The sequence below is a fragment of the Stylophora pistillata genome, chromosome 11 (genome assembly GCF_964205215.1).
Source record: "Stylophora pistillata chromosome 11, jaStyPist1.2, whole genome shotgun sequence".
Taxonomy (NCBI): Eukaryota; Metazoa; Cnidaria; class Anthozoa; order Scleractinia; family Pocilloporidae; genus Stylophora; species Stylophora pistillata.
This window is the reverse complement of record NC_142529.1, coordinates 19,915,417-19,933,302: the sequence shown is the minus strand read 5'-3', so window position 1 is coordinate 19,933,302 and position 17,886 is coordinate 19,915,417. Positions and strand designations below refer to the sequence as shown.

Below are 17,886 nucleotides of genomic sequence, written 5' to 3'. Positions count from 1 at the left end.
TGTGGTTAACTTTCTAATTCCCTTGAGACTAAATGGAGAAAAGTCTATTTTGACAACTCAAAAATCTGTCAAAATCCTGTCATCAGTTGATGGCACCAAGTGCAGCCTATTACATGTCTCTTCGCAGACAAAAACTTGTCCACGGGGACAAATCTTCAAAAGTCCGTCATACTGCCTTAGAGCAGGACTTTCTCCGAACAATAAACATTCTATGTTTTTTCTTTTTTTACCAAATTATCAATCAATTCATTGAACCTTGAAAAAAATCCTCGTTTCACCTTTTAGTCCTCGTTTCAAATACTGTTCCGGCGATTTAACGAGGATTCAGGACGAAGAGTACGTTCAATTTTAGCATGATTTAATTACGCAACGAACTACACGACAAACTCTAAACAGAATGGCGAGAGTAAAACAAACAAAACAAACGAAACCGCATGCCACACAGCAATGTCACGTGCACGAGTTTTGGCGCGAACATCCTCCCCCCCGTGTTCGACGGCGGGGCGAAGCGGCGGACGCTACTTTGTACCTTCGAGTAAACATAGTTTAACTGCAGGTCGAGTGTAAACACCACTCTCAGTACGAACTTCTGCTGTTCTGACTCTTCCATCGTCTCCAGGAAACACTCTAATCGCTCGTGCTAACGGCCAACACCCACGAGTGGACTTCTAGTCGACGACGAGTACAAGGTCTTCTTCACGGACATTACGAGCTTCGTTTCTCCACTGTCGGCGCTCCGTCAGTGCTGGCAGATATTCTTGGAGCCAGCGTTTCCAGAAGTGTTGGGTCATTACTTGTGCATGCTTCCATGTCCGACGACAACACACGTCTTCGTCACTGACGACATCTGGTGGAAAGTTAGGGCTTCTTCGTCCAAGCAGAAGTGATTTGGCGTTAAAGCTTCTTCATCACGGTGATCGGGACTAACATGGGTCAAAGGGCGACCGTTCATTAATGACTCCACTTCAGCCATAAATGTGAGTAACGTTTCGTCGTTGACGCACTGCTTTCCCGCCACCGCTTTTAGTGCTCTTTTGGCAGACTGAACGAGGCGTTCCCACGCGCCACCGAAATGTGGCGAAGACGGAGGGTTGAAGTGCCACTGCACTTCGTTATCAGACAGCTGATCACCGATTCGTTTGCTGCCAAGGCGTTTGATCGCTTCTCGGAGCTCATTCTCGGCTTCTACAAAGTTAGTGCCGTTATCCGACCGAATATGGGCTGGCTTTCCACGTCTGGTTATCATCCTTCTTATAGCCATCAAGCAAGAATCAGTATCCAGCGAGTGAGCAATTTCGAGATGCACCGCGCGAGTAGTCAGACACGTAAAGAGCACTCCGTAGCGCTTTTCAGTCTTTCTCCCGTGACGCACAAGCATGGGACCAAAATAATCAACTCCAGTATTTATAAAAGGCGGTTGCATTTATCCCAGTCTCGAGTCAGATAGATCAGCCATGACAGGAGGCTCGGGTCTCACTCGCAGTCCACGACATGAGGGACAACCAGATGTAATCTTCTGAACTGTAGCTAGTCCTTTCAGGATCCAATACTTCTGCCTTAGCTCGTTCAACACATGCTTGTTACTTGTACAGTACAAACGAAGATGGTGATGCATTACGATTAGACGCGTGATTTCGTGCTTCGGGTCCAATGTCAAAGGATGTCGTGACTGTTCAGGAAGAGGAGCTTTACGTAGACGGCCATCTACTCTCAAACATTCTACTTCGTCTACATAGGGGTCGAGTGCACCGAGTCTGCTCTTTACTGGTAGTCGCTTGTTTGACTTCAACGCCCCAAAGTCTAAATGAAACGAGTCCATTTGACCTTTTCGTACGGCGATCATCTCTGCGTTTTGGAGTTCCACAGCGGTCAGGGATGACAGAACGCGGTCCTCGGGTTTTCTTTTACAATTTTGGACGAAAAGACAAATCCACGCGACGACACGACGAAATCTTGTCCAAGAGGAGAACTTCCCTGGGTCTTGAAAATACGCTCTCGTATCGCTAACAGACACAAGCCCGGACCACTTGGTGTTCTTTACTTCCTTGTCATTTTCACAGAGGGGTCCAGGAAACAAACTCCGTGGCCGGTGCTCTTCAGCTTTGGACAAAAAGGCGGGGCCGTTAAACCATCGGCAACGCTGATCCAAGTCTGCAACTCGGAGACCTCGGGTGCAATCGTCGGCCGGGTTAGAATGACCGGGAATATGTCTCCACTGTGTGGGGTTGGTTGAGTTGTGAATCTCTGAGACCCGATTAGCCACGAATGTGTGAAAGCGTCGGCTTTCATTAGCTATGTATTGCAACACGGTTTTGGAGTCACTCCAAAAAACGGTGTCTTCAATGCTAACAGGCAACTCTCGTTTGATCACGCAGCATAACCTTACGGCTAAGACAGCGGCTTGAAGCTCTAGTCGAGGTATGCTTAACTGTTTCAGTGGTGAGACGCGGTTCCTCGCCATAACAAACGAAAATTTAATCGTGCCGTCAGGGAGTAGGTATCTAGCATAGCAAACGGCGCCAAATCCCATTTCGGATGCGTCGGCGAACACGTGAAGTTGTACCGACGCTTCAGGACAGGCATTAACACAGAAACAACGAGGCAGTTCAAATTCACTTAGTTTCGTCAGGTCATCAAGCCATTCGTCCCAAGTACTCTGGTCTTCTTCGTCTTAAGGCTCGTCCCAGCCCTTATTCTTACGCCACAACGACTGGAATAGGCATTTCGCGGGCAGTATGTACGGAGCTAGCGCTCCCAATGGATCGAAAACGGTTGATATGCGGCTTAGGACGCCACGCTTGGTTGACTCAGGAGTCTGACGTGAGCAAACAGAGAAACGAAAACAGTCAGTTTCAGTGTTCCAGTTTAAGCTCAGTGTGCGTTCAATTGGCAATTCATCAAAGTTCAAATCGACTGAAGGGCTTGCTTTCTCTCGGTCAGGGATCTGGGACAAGACTTCACGGGAGGAGCTGATCCACTTGGTCAGCCTGAAACCGCCGCGTGCCAAGAGAGAGGTCATCTCATGGAACATTCGCACTGCGGTAGCTTCGTCACACACAGATTTCAAGAAGTCATCCATGTAGAAATTCTTCTCTACTGCCTCGAAAGTTTCGGTGGAAAATGCAGTGCCTCCATAATTGTCAAGAGCTGTCCTTCTCAATACGTAGTTTGCCGTGCACGGTGAGGACGCAGCTCCGAAAATCATGACGAACATCTGATATACATCAGGCGGGCGCTGCACTTCCAAGTTCCGCCACAGGAACCTCAGGGCGGGTTGATCTTCTTCTATAATTCGAACCTGGTGAAACATGGCTTCGATGTCAGCGGCCAAGCCAAGGCGCTGCTCTCTAAACCGCAACAGCACACCCACTAGGCTATTCAGAAGATCGGGCTCAACGCGAAGTTTGTCATTAAGTGATACTCCATCATGCTTGGCGGCAGCGTCCATAACGATTCGGACTTTGTCTGGCTTGTTGGGATTGCGGACCATATGGTGCGGCAAAAACCACTGTTTCGGAGTGGGACAGATGCTTCGTCGGGTGTAAGCTTTCGGGCGTAGCCTTTGTCAACATAGTCGTCAATAATGGCACAATATTTCTTTGCAAGTTCTTCGTCACAGTTTAGTTTCCTTTCAGTAGACTCCAGTCGCTTTTCTGCCATGAGGCGGTTGTCAGGAAACTTGACGTCTTGTTCGTTCCACAACATTCCGGCTTCATACCCGTCAGACACATGTTTCACAGTTCTCTCTAACGTTTCAAGAGCCCTTTTGTCTTCGCGAGAACGGAGTGTTCCGTCTTCATACTTTGTACCAAATGATTCCGTTTGCCACCAGTCTTCTACTTGCTTGCTCAATGATTCCTCAACGTTCACGACACGGTGCACATGCATGACATGTAGACGCTCGGGTTTCACGACTGAATTGACTGAGCCAGCAAGGGTCCAGCCAAAGGCTGTGAGAATGGCGACCGGCTGTCCCGAACGACCTCTTCGTACATCATGCTGTAGTATCGCCTCCAAAACATTCGCTCCCAGCAAAATTGTCACGTGTTTGGAATCGACTTCGGGGATACTCAGATCTGTCAGGTGATGGAAGTCCTGCATCATGGTACGCGTAACCCTTTGCGGGGGCAGGTTCAACTGTGGTACGGTCCAAGCTTCGTCTACGGCCAACTCGGTGTCTGTTTTTGTTTCTTCAACTGCACCGACGTGGAATGTCACCTTTCTCGAACGTACTGGTTCACCAGACGAGTTAATTGTGCCAAGTTCACCAACGAGACCAATAGCGTCAGCAAAGTTTTCTAAGATGAGCGAAGTTTGGCTGCCGGAGTCCAGAAGTGCAAACGTGTCTGCTCTCACGCCTTTGGGAGTCACAACGGCAACGGGTACTATTTGTAGCAGAACTGCGGAGGGACCTCCATTCACAGATGAAGTACCAACGAAGACGGGTGCCGCGACGTTTAACGGCGGAACGGGTATGGTACTGTCCGAAGGTGGCCTTCCAACGAAAACTGGCGCTGCCCCGTGGATGAGCGGGTGGTGGTATTTGTTACAGCCTTGTATGTCACATCGTTTTTTGCGCGTACAGTCACGAGATCGGTGACCTGTTGACTCGAAGCAGCAAAAGCACAACTTTTTTTCCTTGCCTAACTGAGCTCTCTGATTCACATCCATCGCGAGAAATTTGTCACACTTCTCAATCCAGTGCTTCTCATCGCACACCATGCAGGTCTTAGCTGCGGGTGAGCTTCGATTCTCTGTCATAGCACCTGTAGCTAGGGTTGAGAATAGGTAAGGTTGTTCTTGACGGTTTTCGACGCGTAGATCCCTTCGCGGCGGTCCTTTATTGCCAGTACGACCATTCTTTGGTGGCTTGCCTAAGCTAGGTGGCAGCTCACTGACTAAGGTCTTGGCGCGTAGTCTCGTACGAAGCCATTCATCAAGGTCAACTAATGTAGGAATGGTGGGGTGCATTTCAACCTTCTTCTCTCCCCTCTTTTCCTTTAACGAGTCGCGCAATTTCTGTAATGCGGCACGGGTGTTCGTTGAAGACGCTAAATCGTGTGAGTATCCCAGGCTCTTCATCGTGGTGACGGCATTGTGGAGTGTGTTGTAAAACGAACGGAGTTGTATGGTGTCTCCGTCAACAACGATTGGGTGGTCGAGTACTGTCCTCATGAAGGCTCCAGCAACGAGTTCCTCATTTCCAAACTGTTATTCAAGTTCCGTCAGAGCTGCTTTGTAGAGATGGCCATGGTTGAGCATTCCTCCAATAGCTTTCTTCGCATTCCCAACCAAAGCCCTTTGGAGGTAAGTCATTCGCTGCGTATCAGTGAGTGGTTGGTCATGAACTAAACATTTAAATAATGATATGAATTGGGGCCACTCGAGCGGATCCCCTGAAAACCGTGGTAAGTCTAAACGCGGTATCGATTTTACGAACGCTGGCGTTAACTCTGAGTTTGTCTCTCCCTTTAGTGTACTCTGCTTAGGCGAGAGTGCCTTAATCCATGAAACATCAAAGCGTTCCTCCGTGTCACAGTGATCTTGATTGATCTGGGGAGTCTCTTTGCACAACGTGGACGATTTAACCGGGGGCGGCAATTTTACATTTCGCGAAGGCAAAAGACCACCTGGATTTTCGTCAATATCCATATTTACAAGAACTTTGGGCTCGATTTCTAGGTAGACGGTTCCAGTTTCGACATCTCCAAAATCCTTCAGACGGTTTTCGATATTTTCTGGGCCCCTTGTCTCTTTATCCTGGATGCTAAGCTGAGCTTCTAGTCGTAATCTTTCGGCTCGATATTCAAGTTCTCGTATACGACAGTGTTCCTGCAATCGTCTTTCTTGTTCAAGAATTTCGGCCCGCTTACGCTCCTCTTCTAACCGCAGCTGTGCTTCCCTTTTTGCCTCTTTGATTTGCAGATCCATGACGCGTGCGAGTCTTCCGTTGTCGCTCACGCGCGAAGTTGAACTATGGCCGCTGGCCGAATCGAGTTGGAGTGAAGGCGCGTACTCACTTCCAATTTCGGAGGGTGGCTCGTTTTCTCTTTTGCTCAACGAGATTTCAATGTTTTCAAGACATACATTCGCTCTTCCAATCGCACCTCCCATCGTATCGAGGTGATCCTGCAGTTCCTCGAGGTCCAGAAGTGATTCGTACTCTTCGCTGATTAATTCGAGTTCCTTTAATGCTTTATCGATCTTGTCACGAAGTTCACGTAATCTCCTTCGACTTCCGCGGCTCTTTAACAGGTTTTCAGCGACGTTAATGTGCCTTGTGACCGTGGCCTTTCTGCGCGACAGCTTACTCTTAGCCTTTTCCTTTTCCATTTTCCAATCGTTAGGACGGCTGGGTCCGACCGCGATATGCATTCCTTGTTCACTCACAAATTGCACGTGGTCGGGAGCAAGCTCTTCTTATGACATTACAATCTCGCACACAGACGTAGAACTTATCAAGTTGAACGGATAAAGTTACCTACCGGCAACCTCGCTCTGCTACCAGATGTTCCGGCGATTTAACGAGGATTCAGGACGACGAGTACGTTCAATTTTAGCATGATTTATTTACGCAACGAACTACACGACAAACTCTAGACAGAATGGCGAGAGTAAAAACAACAAAACAAACGAAACCGCATGCCACACAGCAATGTCACGTGCACGAGGTTTGGCGCGAACCGTTGTTGTAGCGTCACGGCTAGTCCATCCTCGGAGACCCAGGGGCTGAGTCGATTTAAAGTTAGGGCATGAAGAGCCCCTGGGGACATTGTCTTACAAGACTAGTTCCAAACGGTCGCAATCGTTCTGCCATCTGATTGGTGCCAGAAAATCTTTGTGTTTTTCTGCCCAATCAGAGTGAAGTGTGCTTTAGAGTCCTTTCGTGTGTTTTAACACGGACATATACTAGTAGCTCAGTTGTTCGCTATGTTTGTCTGGACCTTGCGACGGAGATTTGCTTGAGGTGAAAAGTTTCAGTGTCAGCACACAATGTAAGAAAAGTCGATCAGATTGTCCGCGAAAATCTTACCGGAAATTATACTGAATACTTTCGCAGTTATCACTAGAGAACGTGTTTTAAAGTTTGCGAGGTTTGTATAAAACACGATGGTTGCAGTCATTGATTTGTCGCTTTAAACGTTAAAGGAGATTTAAGCTTAAATCTTTCTAGATTTTTTGCATAATTTGCTGTGACTGAAACTTTGCCAATCCCATGAAGTTATTTCGTCCCACGGGCCACGCAGGTATGTCGAGCAACTGGCGCATTCGCCTACGTAGCTTTCTGCTTTCTGTGCGCGCCAAAATCTAATCTTAGTAGTAAAGACAATACGGCCAAGTTTGCAGAGAACGTTGGGTTCGTGGACGACCTCCAGCAAGTGCTAAGAGAAAGCTTAGCTGTGTTTCCCGTTTGCTAATTAAAATCTGAACAAAAACTTATTAACGAGAACATCGCGGGAAGGAGAGATGTTTGGGCAGTTACCGAAGGGCTTTGGAAAGAGTTTAATCTTTCAACTGCTGCCTAGAGTGTTGAAATTCTTGAGCTAGGAAGGCCACGGATTCTCTTCTTGTCCCTTGGTCATTGTCATTTCACCTCTTCTGTCGATTGTTTAAGACCAAGTTAAATACCTTTTATCATTGGGAATCGATCCGATGCTGTTTTCAATGGGAAAAACAAAGACCAAGAAATATTGGATGGAAAGGGCGGGTTTACTTTATTGCAAATGTCAGCTTAGTAGAACAGGATCATCTACCCACATCTAATAAGCAAAAGTTTCCACGCTCAGCTTTTCTTTTTTTTTCAAGCGAAGATGAGATTAGATTTTGGCACGCACGGAAAGTTGCGCAAGAACCAGTTGCTCGACATACCTGCGTGGCCCGTGCGACGAAAGAACTTCATGGGATTGGCAAAGTTTCAGTCACAGCAAATTATGCAAAAAATCTAGAAAGATTTAAGCTTAAATCTCCTTTAACGTTTAAAGCGACATATCAATGACTGCAACCATCGTGTTGTGTACAAACCTCGCAATTTTTAAAACACGTTCGCTAGTGATACCTGCGAAAGTATTCAATACAATTTCCGGTAAAACACAAAGATTTTCTGGCACCAATCAGATGGCAGAACGACTGCGACCGTCTGGAACTAGTCTTGTAAGACAATGTCCCCAGGGGCTCTTCATGTCCTAACTTGAAATCGACTCAGCTCCTGGGTCTCCGAGGATGCGGCTAGTCATGAATTCCGCTTTTCGATCGAATTCTCCACTCTGGGACAGCGGCCCTCTCTTATATGACGGACCAAAGTCGATATGGGCCAGGGCAACTGTTCTGGAAATGATGAAATTTAGCAATTCGCCTATAATTTTGTCCCAACGGACAAGATCGGCGGCAGGTTTGGCACATTTTCAGTATGTTCAGCCCGGAGTCAGTCGACCTTCGTTCGTACAATCGTGTTACAGCAGCTCTAAGTCTGTTCCATCCCCTTCACCTTTACCTTCACCGCCAGAGTCGATTGAAGAGGAAACAATAAGACCTAAGACCCATCTTAGTTTTCGGGATTACGAAAACTAAGACCCCCTAAAATCGAATCCGTCGAAATATAACCAAAACAGGTCTAATCTGTCAAATTATCTCCTGTCCGATCTTTCCAGTCAAATTTAACGCTAAATTTAGGGGTAACTAATTTGCGAGCCTGCGAGCCGGAGCCATCTTTTGGGAGCCTCGAGCCTCTTCTTGCGAGCCTCGAGCCTCTTCTTGCGAGCCTCGAGCCTCTTCTCGCGAGCCAATGTTTGTTCTATATATATCTTTCCATTTTCTCTCCTTATTTTATTCTAATGGTCTTTGGTTCTTCTCCAGAAAGCATTTGAAGGTGAAAATCTGAAAAAATATCAAACTAGACGCTCGAGAAGCGTTTACTCGGGCTTCGTAGCGAGCGCTTTACTTGAGAATTATTCACCACGCGTAAAATAAAACATAAAACAATTTATTCGAAACTACAAAGCCATAGCATTCACACAAAACACGAGTACAATTATAATATGCATCACGAGATCTGACCTTTAATGACATTATAACATCATTATGTTGATGTACATTGGTCATATTGGAAAACTTTTTCTAGTGGATCACAGTCATCAAGAGTATTCATCGTGTCTTCTACTAAGCACTCGTAACTCCATGCAAAGAGCAAACCAACTTTCACGATCGCTTACACAATATTAATAGTGATTATGTACGAAATATCAAATCGTACTTTATAAGTATTGAACCCGATAGAAACCAATTACAGAAACATGTGTTTAACGGAAGAGCTAAGCTTAGATATTTAACATTACTATTCATGTTGCCTCTGTCAGTATTCCTATCCAATTCGCTGTTGTTAGCGCCGCCTTCGAGCGAGGTGTTCGTCTCAGCTTCATAGTTTGTTGTTAATCGGCTCTCACAGTTTTGCCAGTATTTTCGTAGTTTGAGCGAAAACGCTCGACATCGTTTAGTGTGGGCCTACTACGAACGGTGTGTGCGTTTGTATGTAAGAGCTTGCCACATGATTTCATTTTAGCCAAACTTGCTGCCTATGGTTTATCACCCAAAAGTGGTGCATTTATAGGTAATTACTTAACTGATCGCTTACAGAGAGTAAAATTAGGCGATCAATTTTCAGATTGGAGTCTTCTTCTTAGAGGAATTTCTCAAGGGTCTGTATTAGGTCCCCTTCTTTTTAATATTTACCTAAATGATTTACTATTATCTAGTCTTCAGTCCAAAATAAGTTCATTTGCCGATGATACTCAGATCTTTGATATTAATAACGATGCTTTCCTATTACATGGACACCTACAAACTGATCTTGTCACTGCTCATTCTTGGTTTTGCTCTAATGGCCTTGTGATGAATCCGGATAAATTAATGTACTACCATGTGGCTGGGTAAGAGCAATAACACTATTATACCCTTTTTTCCATTGGGAGTCAGGAGATCAGTTTTGTGGGGGGGGGGGGTGGGGCTGTTAAGCTACTGGGTGTAACCATTGATCATGACTTAAAGTTTAATGAACATATAGGTAACATAGCACGGGAAGTTAGCAAGCAAATTCAAGTTTTACAAAGACATAAGAAATTAATTAACAGCCATGCCAAGGTTAAGTTATATAATGCTTATCTTTTGCCTCATTTAAATTATTGTTCTGTTGTATAGCATCATTGCGGAAAGGGTAATCCCAACAAATTGGAACAACTTAATGAACGTGCGTTGCGCTTTATTTACAATGATGATAAAAGCTTGTATGAGGAATTATTATTGCGTATCAACCATCCCACTTTGTTTAATAGAAGAATTCATAATATTTTAACATTGGTATTTAAAGCTTTGCATAGGTTGGTTCTAGAATATATTTCTAGGTTATTCACTTTACGCAACTGCAAGATTAATCCGAGGGGGGATAATATTCTTATGGTACCCAGGGTTAATACCACTAGCTATGGCCTCCACTCATTGGCCTATCAGGGTAGTAAGCTATGGAAATCTCTTCCCAATAACATAAGACTGCCACACGAATTAAGTCAATTTAAACCCGAAATTTCTAAATTGAAATTCGACCTGTAGAATAAATTTTACTTAGTTTTTATCTTATTTAGAAATTATGATTTAATATCCTTTGCTTTAGAATTATATTTTTATATAGAGAGTATTTAGATAGTTAGTAATTCAATTAATTTTAAATATTTTAAATTTAGATAATTTAACTTGGAGATATTAACATGTACTTGCTATCTTAAATTCAAGTATAAATAAAGTTATTGTCATTGCGAGAACAGCGTATAAGACAGGAATCTTTGCTGTGCAATCTTCGCAAAACACAACATTTCGAAAATTGTGTTGTTTACAATCAGTGAGCACATGATAAGACAAGTTGTCGCACTCTCATTCTAAGTTTCCGCGGTTTGAACAAGGAACGCCTGGGACTATGACCATAAAAAGGCATTATGTCCAGATTTGGATGTTATTTTCCCGGGGCTCGCAAAAAATGGCTTCGGCTCGTCATAATAGGCTCGGGCTCGCAGGCTCGCATTATAGCAACCCCTAAAGAGTTTTTAGTTTTCGTAACCTCGAAAACTAAGACCCCTCTTAGTTATCGTAATTACGAAAACTAAGACCCCCCACCAAATCAGACTATAAAATGTCTACAAAGTCGAATTACGACCATTCAAAGACTATGATCCGTAAAACAACCAAAAGCTACAATCGTACGCCTGCTAGACGATCCGCTTCTTATAACAATTTCAGACATATACTTTCCGTATTGTGGCTTCATAAAGACGATGAAAGCCATACACTACCCACGTATAACTGTACACTGAAAATGTGCCTTACCCCAATTGACCTTTCATTTTGTTGTTTATCCTTTAAATCATAAAATTGGCTTTCCATTGGAGATGGATGTTATTTTACGTGTCTCTGCGATCGAGATTGCGTTACCTGTGACAGTGCAGAATAACTTATGCACACGCGCTAGGTTTTGGCGGATTGCGCGTGGACATTAAATTAAGAGTCCACAGAAAGCTCATGTTCGATAATAAATCCGGTTAGATTTCCCGTGTTACTGTAACATCACGAAGCGAAGAAATGTGACAAAAAAGCGAAGAAAAAACTCGATGTCTTCATAAATGATTTCACAACATGGGGTGTAATCCAGCTGTCAAGGAAACTCTACTGACAAGTCCAAGCTCCAGACAATAAAATTTCCCTGGCAGAATCGGTCGCATTTACTGACTGACTTCTACGTTTTTCCGACGGATAATATCGGCAAGCAATAGTAGCCACCCTAGTTCCACTGCACAGGTTTCGTAAGTTTTTACGCAAGAGTTGATCGGCAGCGGGCAGGACAAATTGGAAAGCAAACCTTGGGGCCGGTCCCAAGGAATACCTGGTCTCGATTTCACTGAGGTGTCGATGATTAACTCCTTTATTCGGAAACAAATAAAAGCGATGTTAGCACTTTCCCATATTGCAAGTACAGCAGTGTTTTTGCTCGATTGATCGAATATGAGCTTTCTGTGGGTTCTTAATATAATGTCCACGGTCGTAATTCGACTTTGTCGACATTTTACAGAATGGTTTGGTGGGGGTCTTAGTTTTCGAATACTAAGAGGGGTCTTAGTTTTCGAGATTACGAAAACTAAGACCCCTAAATTTACCGTTAGATTTGACCTAAAACTCGGTGAAAAGGATAGGACAGGACATAATTTGACAGATTAGACCTTTTTTGGTTACAATTTTACTTTATATTACAACGGATTCGATTTTAGGGGGTCTTCAGTTTTCATAATCTCGAAAACTAAGACGGGTCTTAGGTCTTAGGTCTTCGTTTTCGAGGGTCTTAGTTTTCGTAACACCCGGAAAGAAATCGCCAAAGAAATATCAAAAATTCAAAATGTCACAAGCGCCCAGTGCTAGTGGTAAATATGATATCTCAAAGATCGATACAAAGAGGCGAAGGATAATAATCGTAACCAGACAGGGTGAAAGAGATATCGTGACCTTCAGTCACGCCGAAGAATCCGGGTCAATCACTTCCCCGCGTTCTTCCGATTCGTCGAGAAGCGACGAAAAAAAGGACGAGGACGTTGACGAGGACGAGGACGAGGACGAGGACGAGGACGAGGACGAGGACGAGGACGAGGACGAGGACGAAGCCAGTCTGGATAAACAGTTTGAGCAGTCTTTAGCAGTATTCGGATTGAGAGGGAAAGGAAGAGTACCAGACAGGGTGAGAGATATCGTGACCTTCAGTCACGCCGAAGAATCCGGGTCAATCACTTCCCCGCGTTGAGTCGACTGAAGGATGAGAGGAAGCGCGTCAAAACGTCCAAAGCAACGTAGAAGGAAAGTGATGAAGAAGAATCAGCTCTTTTCCGTGAAATCATGGAAACTCTTAAGAGCCATGGAGAAAAACCAAGTGTTACAACTGCAGCTTATAAACCAATTCATGAACGCTTTTACACGGGCAATTTCTCGAAAAATGATAAATAGCTCTTAAATCATTATTTCGGTGTAGCCTTCAGGTAATCAAAAGAACATTTGTTTTTGTACCCGTGGAGAACAGATAGAGCGGACAAGAAGGTAGCGATTAAAGCGAGTTTCATTCTTTATTCATATTATCATTATTACAATTGCTTCATATTAGCCTTCACATGTGAAATTTTCATATTTTAATTTTCATATTTTTTTTGAAGTTCCTTGATCAGGAACTAGTGTTATTATATGAAGTTAATTCGCTATTTTTATCACACTGAATTGTTCATTATTACAGTAAATGCATGATTTCTGTTGATTCATCCCATGTAATGTTAAACTGGTACACGAATCTCCATTGATTAAACAACTTCATTCTTAAAGATATTTTTAATCAATTAAAAGATGTTATTGTATAAATTGAGAAACTGGAACTGTATTTTTCGAAAATCAATTATTGAAAACTTCCCATACAAATTTCATAGACACTCTTTTAAAAAAATCTCTCAAATCTGCACAATCAGCATTTTCATCTCGAATACTGGAGAATCCTCATCATTTGTATCATCATCGTAATCTCATAAATCTCCAGCATCATTGCAAAAATTGTGTAGAACACAACATGCAACGATTGTCTGATACATCAAGGGTATACGTTGCTATCGCTTCGACGAAGGGCTAATGCTCGAAACGTCAGCTTTTGTAATCGTTAGGGTGGCCAATTTACCATTTCAACTTTGTTGATATATCCAAATTATTTCGTTACCCCCACCGACGCAGCCCCAAACACTTTCTTTAGAAACTATCAGCCTTTATTCTTGCTATCAAGCCGTTTTTGGAGAATTCTCCAACGCTCCTTTAATATGCCAAATATACACTCTATTGTTACCCTAGCACTGGAAAGTTACTTATGAAAATTAATTTCCTCTAGGTCATTAATAGCCTCTTTGTACGGTTTTAGCCGAGCTGGTGATACAAACGTGATTACAAACTGAAAAAAAGTTAATAAACAGTTGCACGATCAATGCCTTTTTTTCTTCTCTTTCCGTTCCTACCCGCTGAAGTCCATACAATATCCAATAATGCTGTACTTCGAAATGAACTTATGTTAAAATAGTTTTAACCTGGTTTGGGTCATGTTTTCTTATGCCTCAAATGATTTGTCAAAATTCTGAAAAAAGAAAAATACAAGCCAACCCACAGATAAAAATCATATTAACCTGAATTACATTTTTACGCTTAACATATACCGGATGATATAGGGTCAGGGAATAGCAAAAAGTGAAGGAATGTCGTTCAGAATTAAGGGGACGATGAGGCTTGTATTGTTACCTTAGGGTTATGATGCTGTTTTTTCTTATGAAGATGTTGCAGATTTTTTTTATTGGTCCGGTCTATTTTTGATTTGCCAAGCTAAGGCCACTGCATCAAGTTATTGTCAGTGAGTTACTGGAAACGTTTCAATGGGTGAATAAGATGGTTATCAGGGGGGGGAGGGAGGAGGGGTAAAGTTATCATTGTAGTATTGCTTTTAGTAATGATGATGGAAAGTTTCATTTTATCAACATTAGGTGTGGAAGTTTTATATCTTTATCGTGTTACTGAAAGCTTACTAAGCTTGAATTGAATATTTGTTGCAGAGATCATCCTTTCGAGCAACTGACGAAACATTCAGCTAGTGGAATGGCCAAGAGATCTCAAGGAAGCTTGATATTTTCTAAAAATGTCACGCTACTTAAGAGTAGCGAATGTGCAAAAGATGGCAAATTTTTGATGCCGAATACCATAGACATTGCAAAACTGAAAAAGTTAGAGACTGGACAGTACAAAAGAAATGTCGAGTTTTCTATAAGTATGTCAGACTTAATGGTGAGGCAAAAACTACAAGAAACATTCTCCTCATTCGACCTGAGTGGAAGGTGAGATGGCAATTTTCCTCCCATAATTCATAGAAATCACACCTTGTCTTTGTACCATAATTTGGGCCCAAAATGATTCTGTTCAGTTACACACTGACTCTGCTGATCATGTTCAGAAACCAAACGCATTCATGTTTAACTTGCTCAGGCCTCATTTCTGACAAATCAACGAAGTTAAGTGATAGACGAGGATTTTTTCTTTTTGTAAAGCTACGGATAATTTGCCTTCATTATAAGGAAGTGCTGAATTTATTTATGGTTTTAAGTGTTTCGGAAGTGATAACTGGTTTTTGAATTTGAAAAAGCAAAGTTGATGAATGATTTAATTTGCAAATGAATGGAAGGAAAGATCCGAAAGAGTTCCTTCACGTAAGAAAGTAGACAGGATATCATTATTATGATATGACTGATGCTTACGGCCGATACAAGACATACAACACACGCTCTGATTGTGGGTCGATAAAATACTTCTACTGCGTGGGCCAATAAACGCTCATATAGAGTAAATTCAATCATGGACGACTGAAATATTTGGAGGACAGCTAAAGTATATTGTGAAACTGCTCACGAGACTTTAAAGAAAAGAGGAAGGGGAAGCTAGGAACACATGAGAGCTTTTATCTAGGCAAATGAGATGAAATATATCTAATTTCTCAAAAGATGTAGATTGGTTGTCGAAATTCAAGACGAAAACTAATATCTACCAGTCTACCTGTGGGTTACCAAGAAGCCATGTGCGTTTGAATAAGATTGAAGAAATTTTTCGTATGGATTGCCATTTGGCTTTTTGCTCTTAAGAATCAGACCAAATTTCTCTTGTCATGTTGTGAACCATTATTGTTAAATTCCCTCATCACATTTTCATAGGAAATTTCACACACGGTGGGATAGACGAGTTTCTTTTTTTCGTGAATGCCAGTACAATTGCAGCAAATAAATGTAAAACAAAACAAAACAAAACAAAACAAAAAATTTTTACCTGTGGAATCATTGGTCTAATAATTGGAAACCTTTGTCTCCATATTGATTTGCATTTTCTTACATGCATGTCTAGGTTTTATTGTGCATCTTATGGTCATGATAGCCTTGCATTTAAGTTTCATGGTGAGCCCCGTGTCTGGGATGGAAAGACAATTAGAAGGCACGTGAGGGGAAATTCAGCTCTTTACGTTCTTTTAGAGGATGATCAGGTTTGTGTCTCTTTACACAACTTGCTATGCCAGTTTTTATTCATCTCATCGAGCTTCGTAAATTGAGGTTCCAGGTGATTCTTTTTTCATATGTCCATAACTGAAATTAAGCCTTTCTAGAGAGGCGTTTGTAGTTGGATGGGTGTCTATAAGACTTATCTTTATTGTGAACGTTTTTTAATTCCCTTTTGTATCTCAAACCACAGTTCAAGGAATACGGACACTGGAAAATTTCGTCACAAGTTGTAACATTCTTTTAGAAATAATAAAAGTCCCATTTCAACCATGAAAATCAAGTTGCAAAAGCCGCGGAATGCTTCGCTTTCGTTATGTAAAGAGTTAATCGGGCCTTACTTGCATCGTTTTAAATTTTTTGAAATTTTCAGTACTGAGGACCACATTTACTGAGACACAAACCCATAGAAATGATATGAAGCATTTTGTAGTATTTTTCAGTAAGCATTACTTAATTGTTTTACTTTTCCCTATGAAGACCAAAACCTCCGTTTGTCTTTTTGGATACAACAATTTCCATAATTTAAAGATTTGCTAATTCTTTGGCATATTTCCCCTTCACATCTAGTTCCAAAATGTTCATCTCCCCTCATAGAGGACTTAGGACAAGTTTTTGTCGCCTTAGTTTAGGTATTTAAGCAGATCAGTAGGACAACATAGTCAAGGAGGTGCCTTTGATGGACTATGGGTTTTATACGTATATACTTATGGATAGTCATTACATTACAACTGATTGAAATTCTGATAGGCTACTTCATTTTCTTCATAAATTTTTACGGGTGCTAAAGTATCGTCGAGGTTTTTGTTTTGCTCTTTAGTAAATAAACCTCTTTAGGCGGCTGGTATGTCGGCTGATAATGTCAGCGGCTGAGATATTGTCCGAAAAATCAGTATTTGGCCAACAAGCGAGGCTTCGAGGGCAAATGGGAAATTTTCAGGACAATCTCTCAGCCATGCAAGAACATTATCAGGCGACAGACCAGCAGGCCAGGAGCGGGCCTATTTCTTGAATAAACCTCCCATCAATTTTCGTATCGTGCGTGGACAGCATATTTTGTGGACTTTTTTGTACTTTCCAGCATTTTTAATGTCTCTACAAATTGAATCTACAAAATAGAAACCTCACAATAAGACTGACTGAACACAGACGGGCGACGAGGAAAGGTGATGTCAGCAATCACATTGCTGAACACCATCGACTTACCAACCACAACATTGACTGGGACTCTGCGCAATGCCTAACCTACAGCACTGACTATTTTCAACGACTGACTCAGGAAAGCTGGTTTACTAACTTAGAACAGACTCCCCTAAACAGATGTCAACAACTACCCGCTCCATACAAACGACTCATTCACGACATAAACATCACAAACGACCGAAAAAAATAACGACCTAACTTTACCGACTGATCGAATCAGACCAATCACGACCGACTTACGTCACTTGAGTCTTACAGCCAATAACATCACGGCAAAACCAACCGATCATTTCACACGAACTGGAATAAGAACATTCTACTGACAACAATCATTCACTTGACTCTGATGATGACTTCCGCACAGGTTGTCGAAACGTCAGTCACCACCACCGACAACAGTCCTTCTCAGGACTACACTGACCCGGACGATCAGACTATACCTTCATATGTGTATTTAACAATTATTTCACGAGCGCACATCGGAAATGAGATGAAAGATAAGCTATAATCATCTATAATGATAATAATAATAATAATAATAACAATAATAATA

The 17,886-nt window shown here is 42.4% G+C and overlaps 5 protein-coding genes across 7 annotated transcripts in view; 1 reads left to right on the top strand and 4 right to left on the bottom strand.

Annotated features, from left to right (window-relative positions):
• LOC111325645 (uncharacterized) overlaps positions 1-17,886 on the top strand; it is a 42,986-nt gene that overhangs the window by 2,069 nt on the left and 23,031 nt on the right. For 2 of the 3 annotated variants that reach the window (XM_022929485.2, XM_022929483.2), the window contains exons 2-3: positions 14,649-14,927; positions 15,982-16,117. In XM_022929485.2, coding sequence (XP_022785220.1) covers positions 14,692-14,927; positions 15,982-16,117 — 372 coding nt within the window. In that variant the 5' untranslated portion in view covers positions 14,649-14,691. Of the gene's footprint in view, positions 1-14,648; positions 14,928-15,981; positions 16,118-17,886 lie in introns of those variants that run through there. The other variant, XM_022929486.2, reaches the window with a different exon arrangement.
• On the bottom strand, positions 791-1,423 carry LOC148720507 (uncharacterized). The gene has a single exon (XM_088737639.1). The coding sequence runs from the start codon at positions 1,421-1,423 to the stop codon at positions 791-793; it is 633 nt and encodes a 210-aa protein (XP_088593765.1).
• LOC111325651 (uncharacterized) lies at positions 1,424-2,530 on the bottom strand. Its single transcript, XM_022929495.2, has one exon. The coding sequence runs from the start codon at positions 2,528-2,530 to the stop codon at positions 1,424-1,426; it is 1,107 nt and encodes a 368-aa protein (XP_022785230.2).
• On the bottom strand, positions 2,672-3,310 carry LOC111325652 (uncharacterized). The gene has a single exon (XM_022929496.2). The coding sequence runs from the start codon at positions 3,308-3,310 to the stop codon at positions 2,672-2,674; it is 639 nt and encodes a 212-aa protein (XP_022785231.2).
• LOC148720506 (uncharacterized) lies at positions 3,379-5,175 on the bottom strand. Its single transcript, XM_088737638.1, has one exon. It carries the CDS (start codon positions 5,173-5,175, stop codon positions 3,379-3,381), a length of 1,797 nt encoding a protein of 598 aa, XP_088593764.1.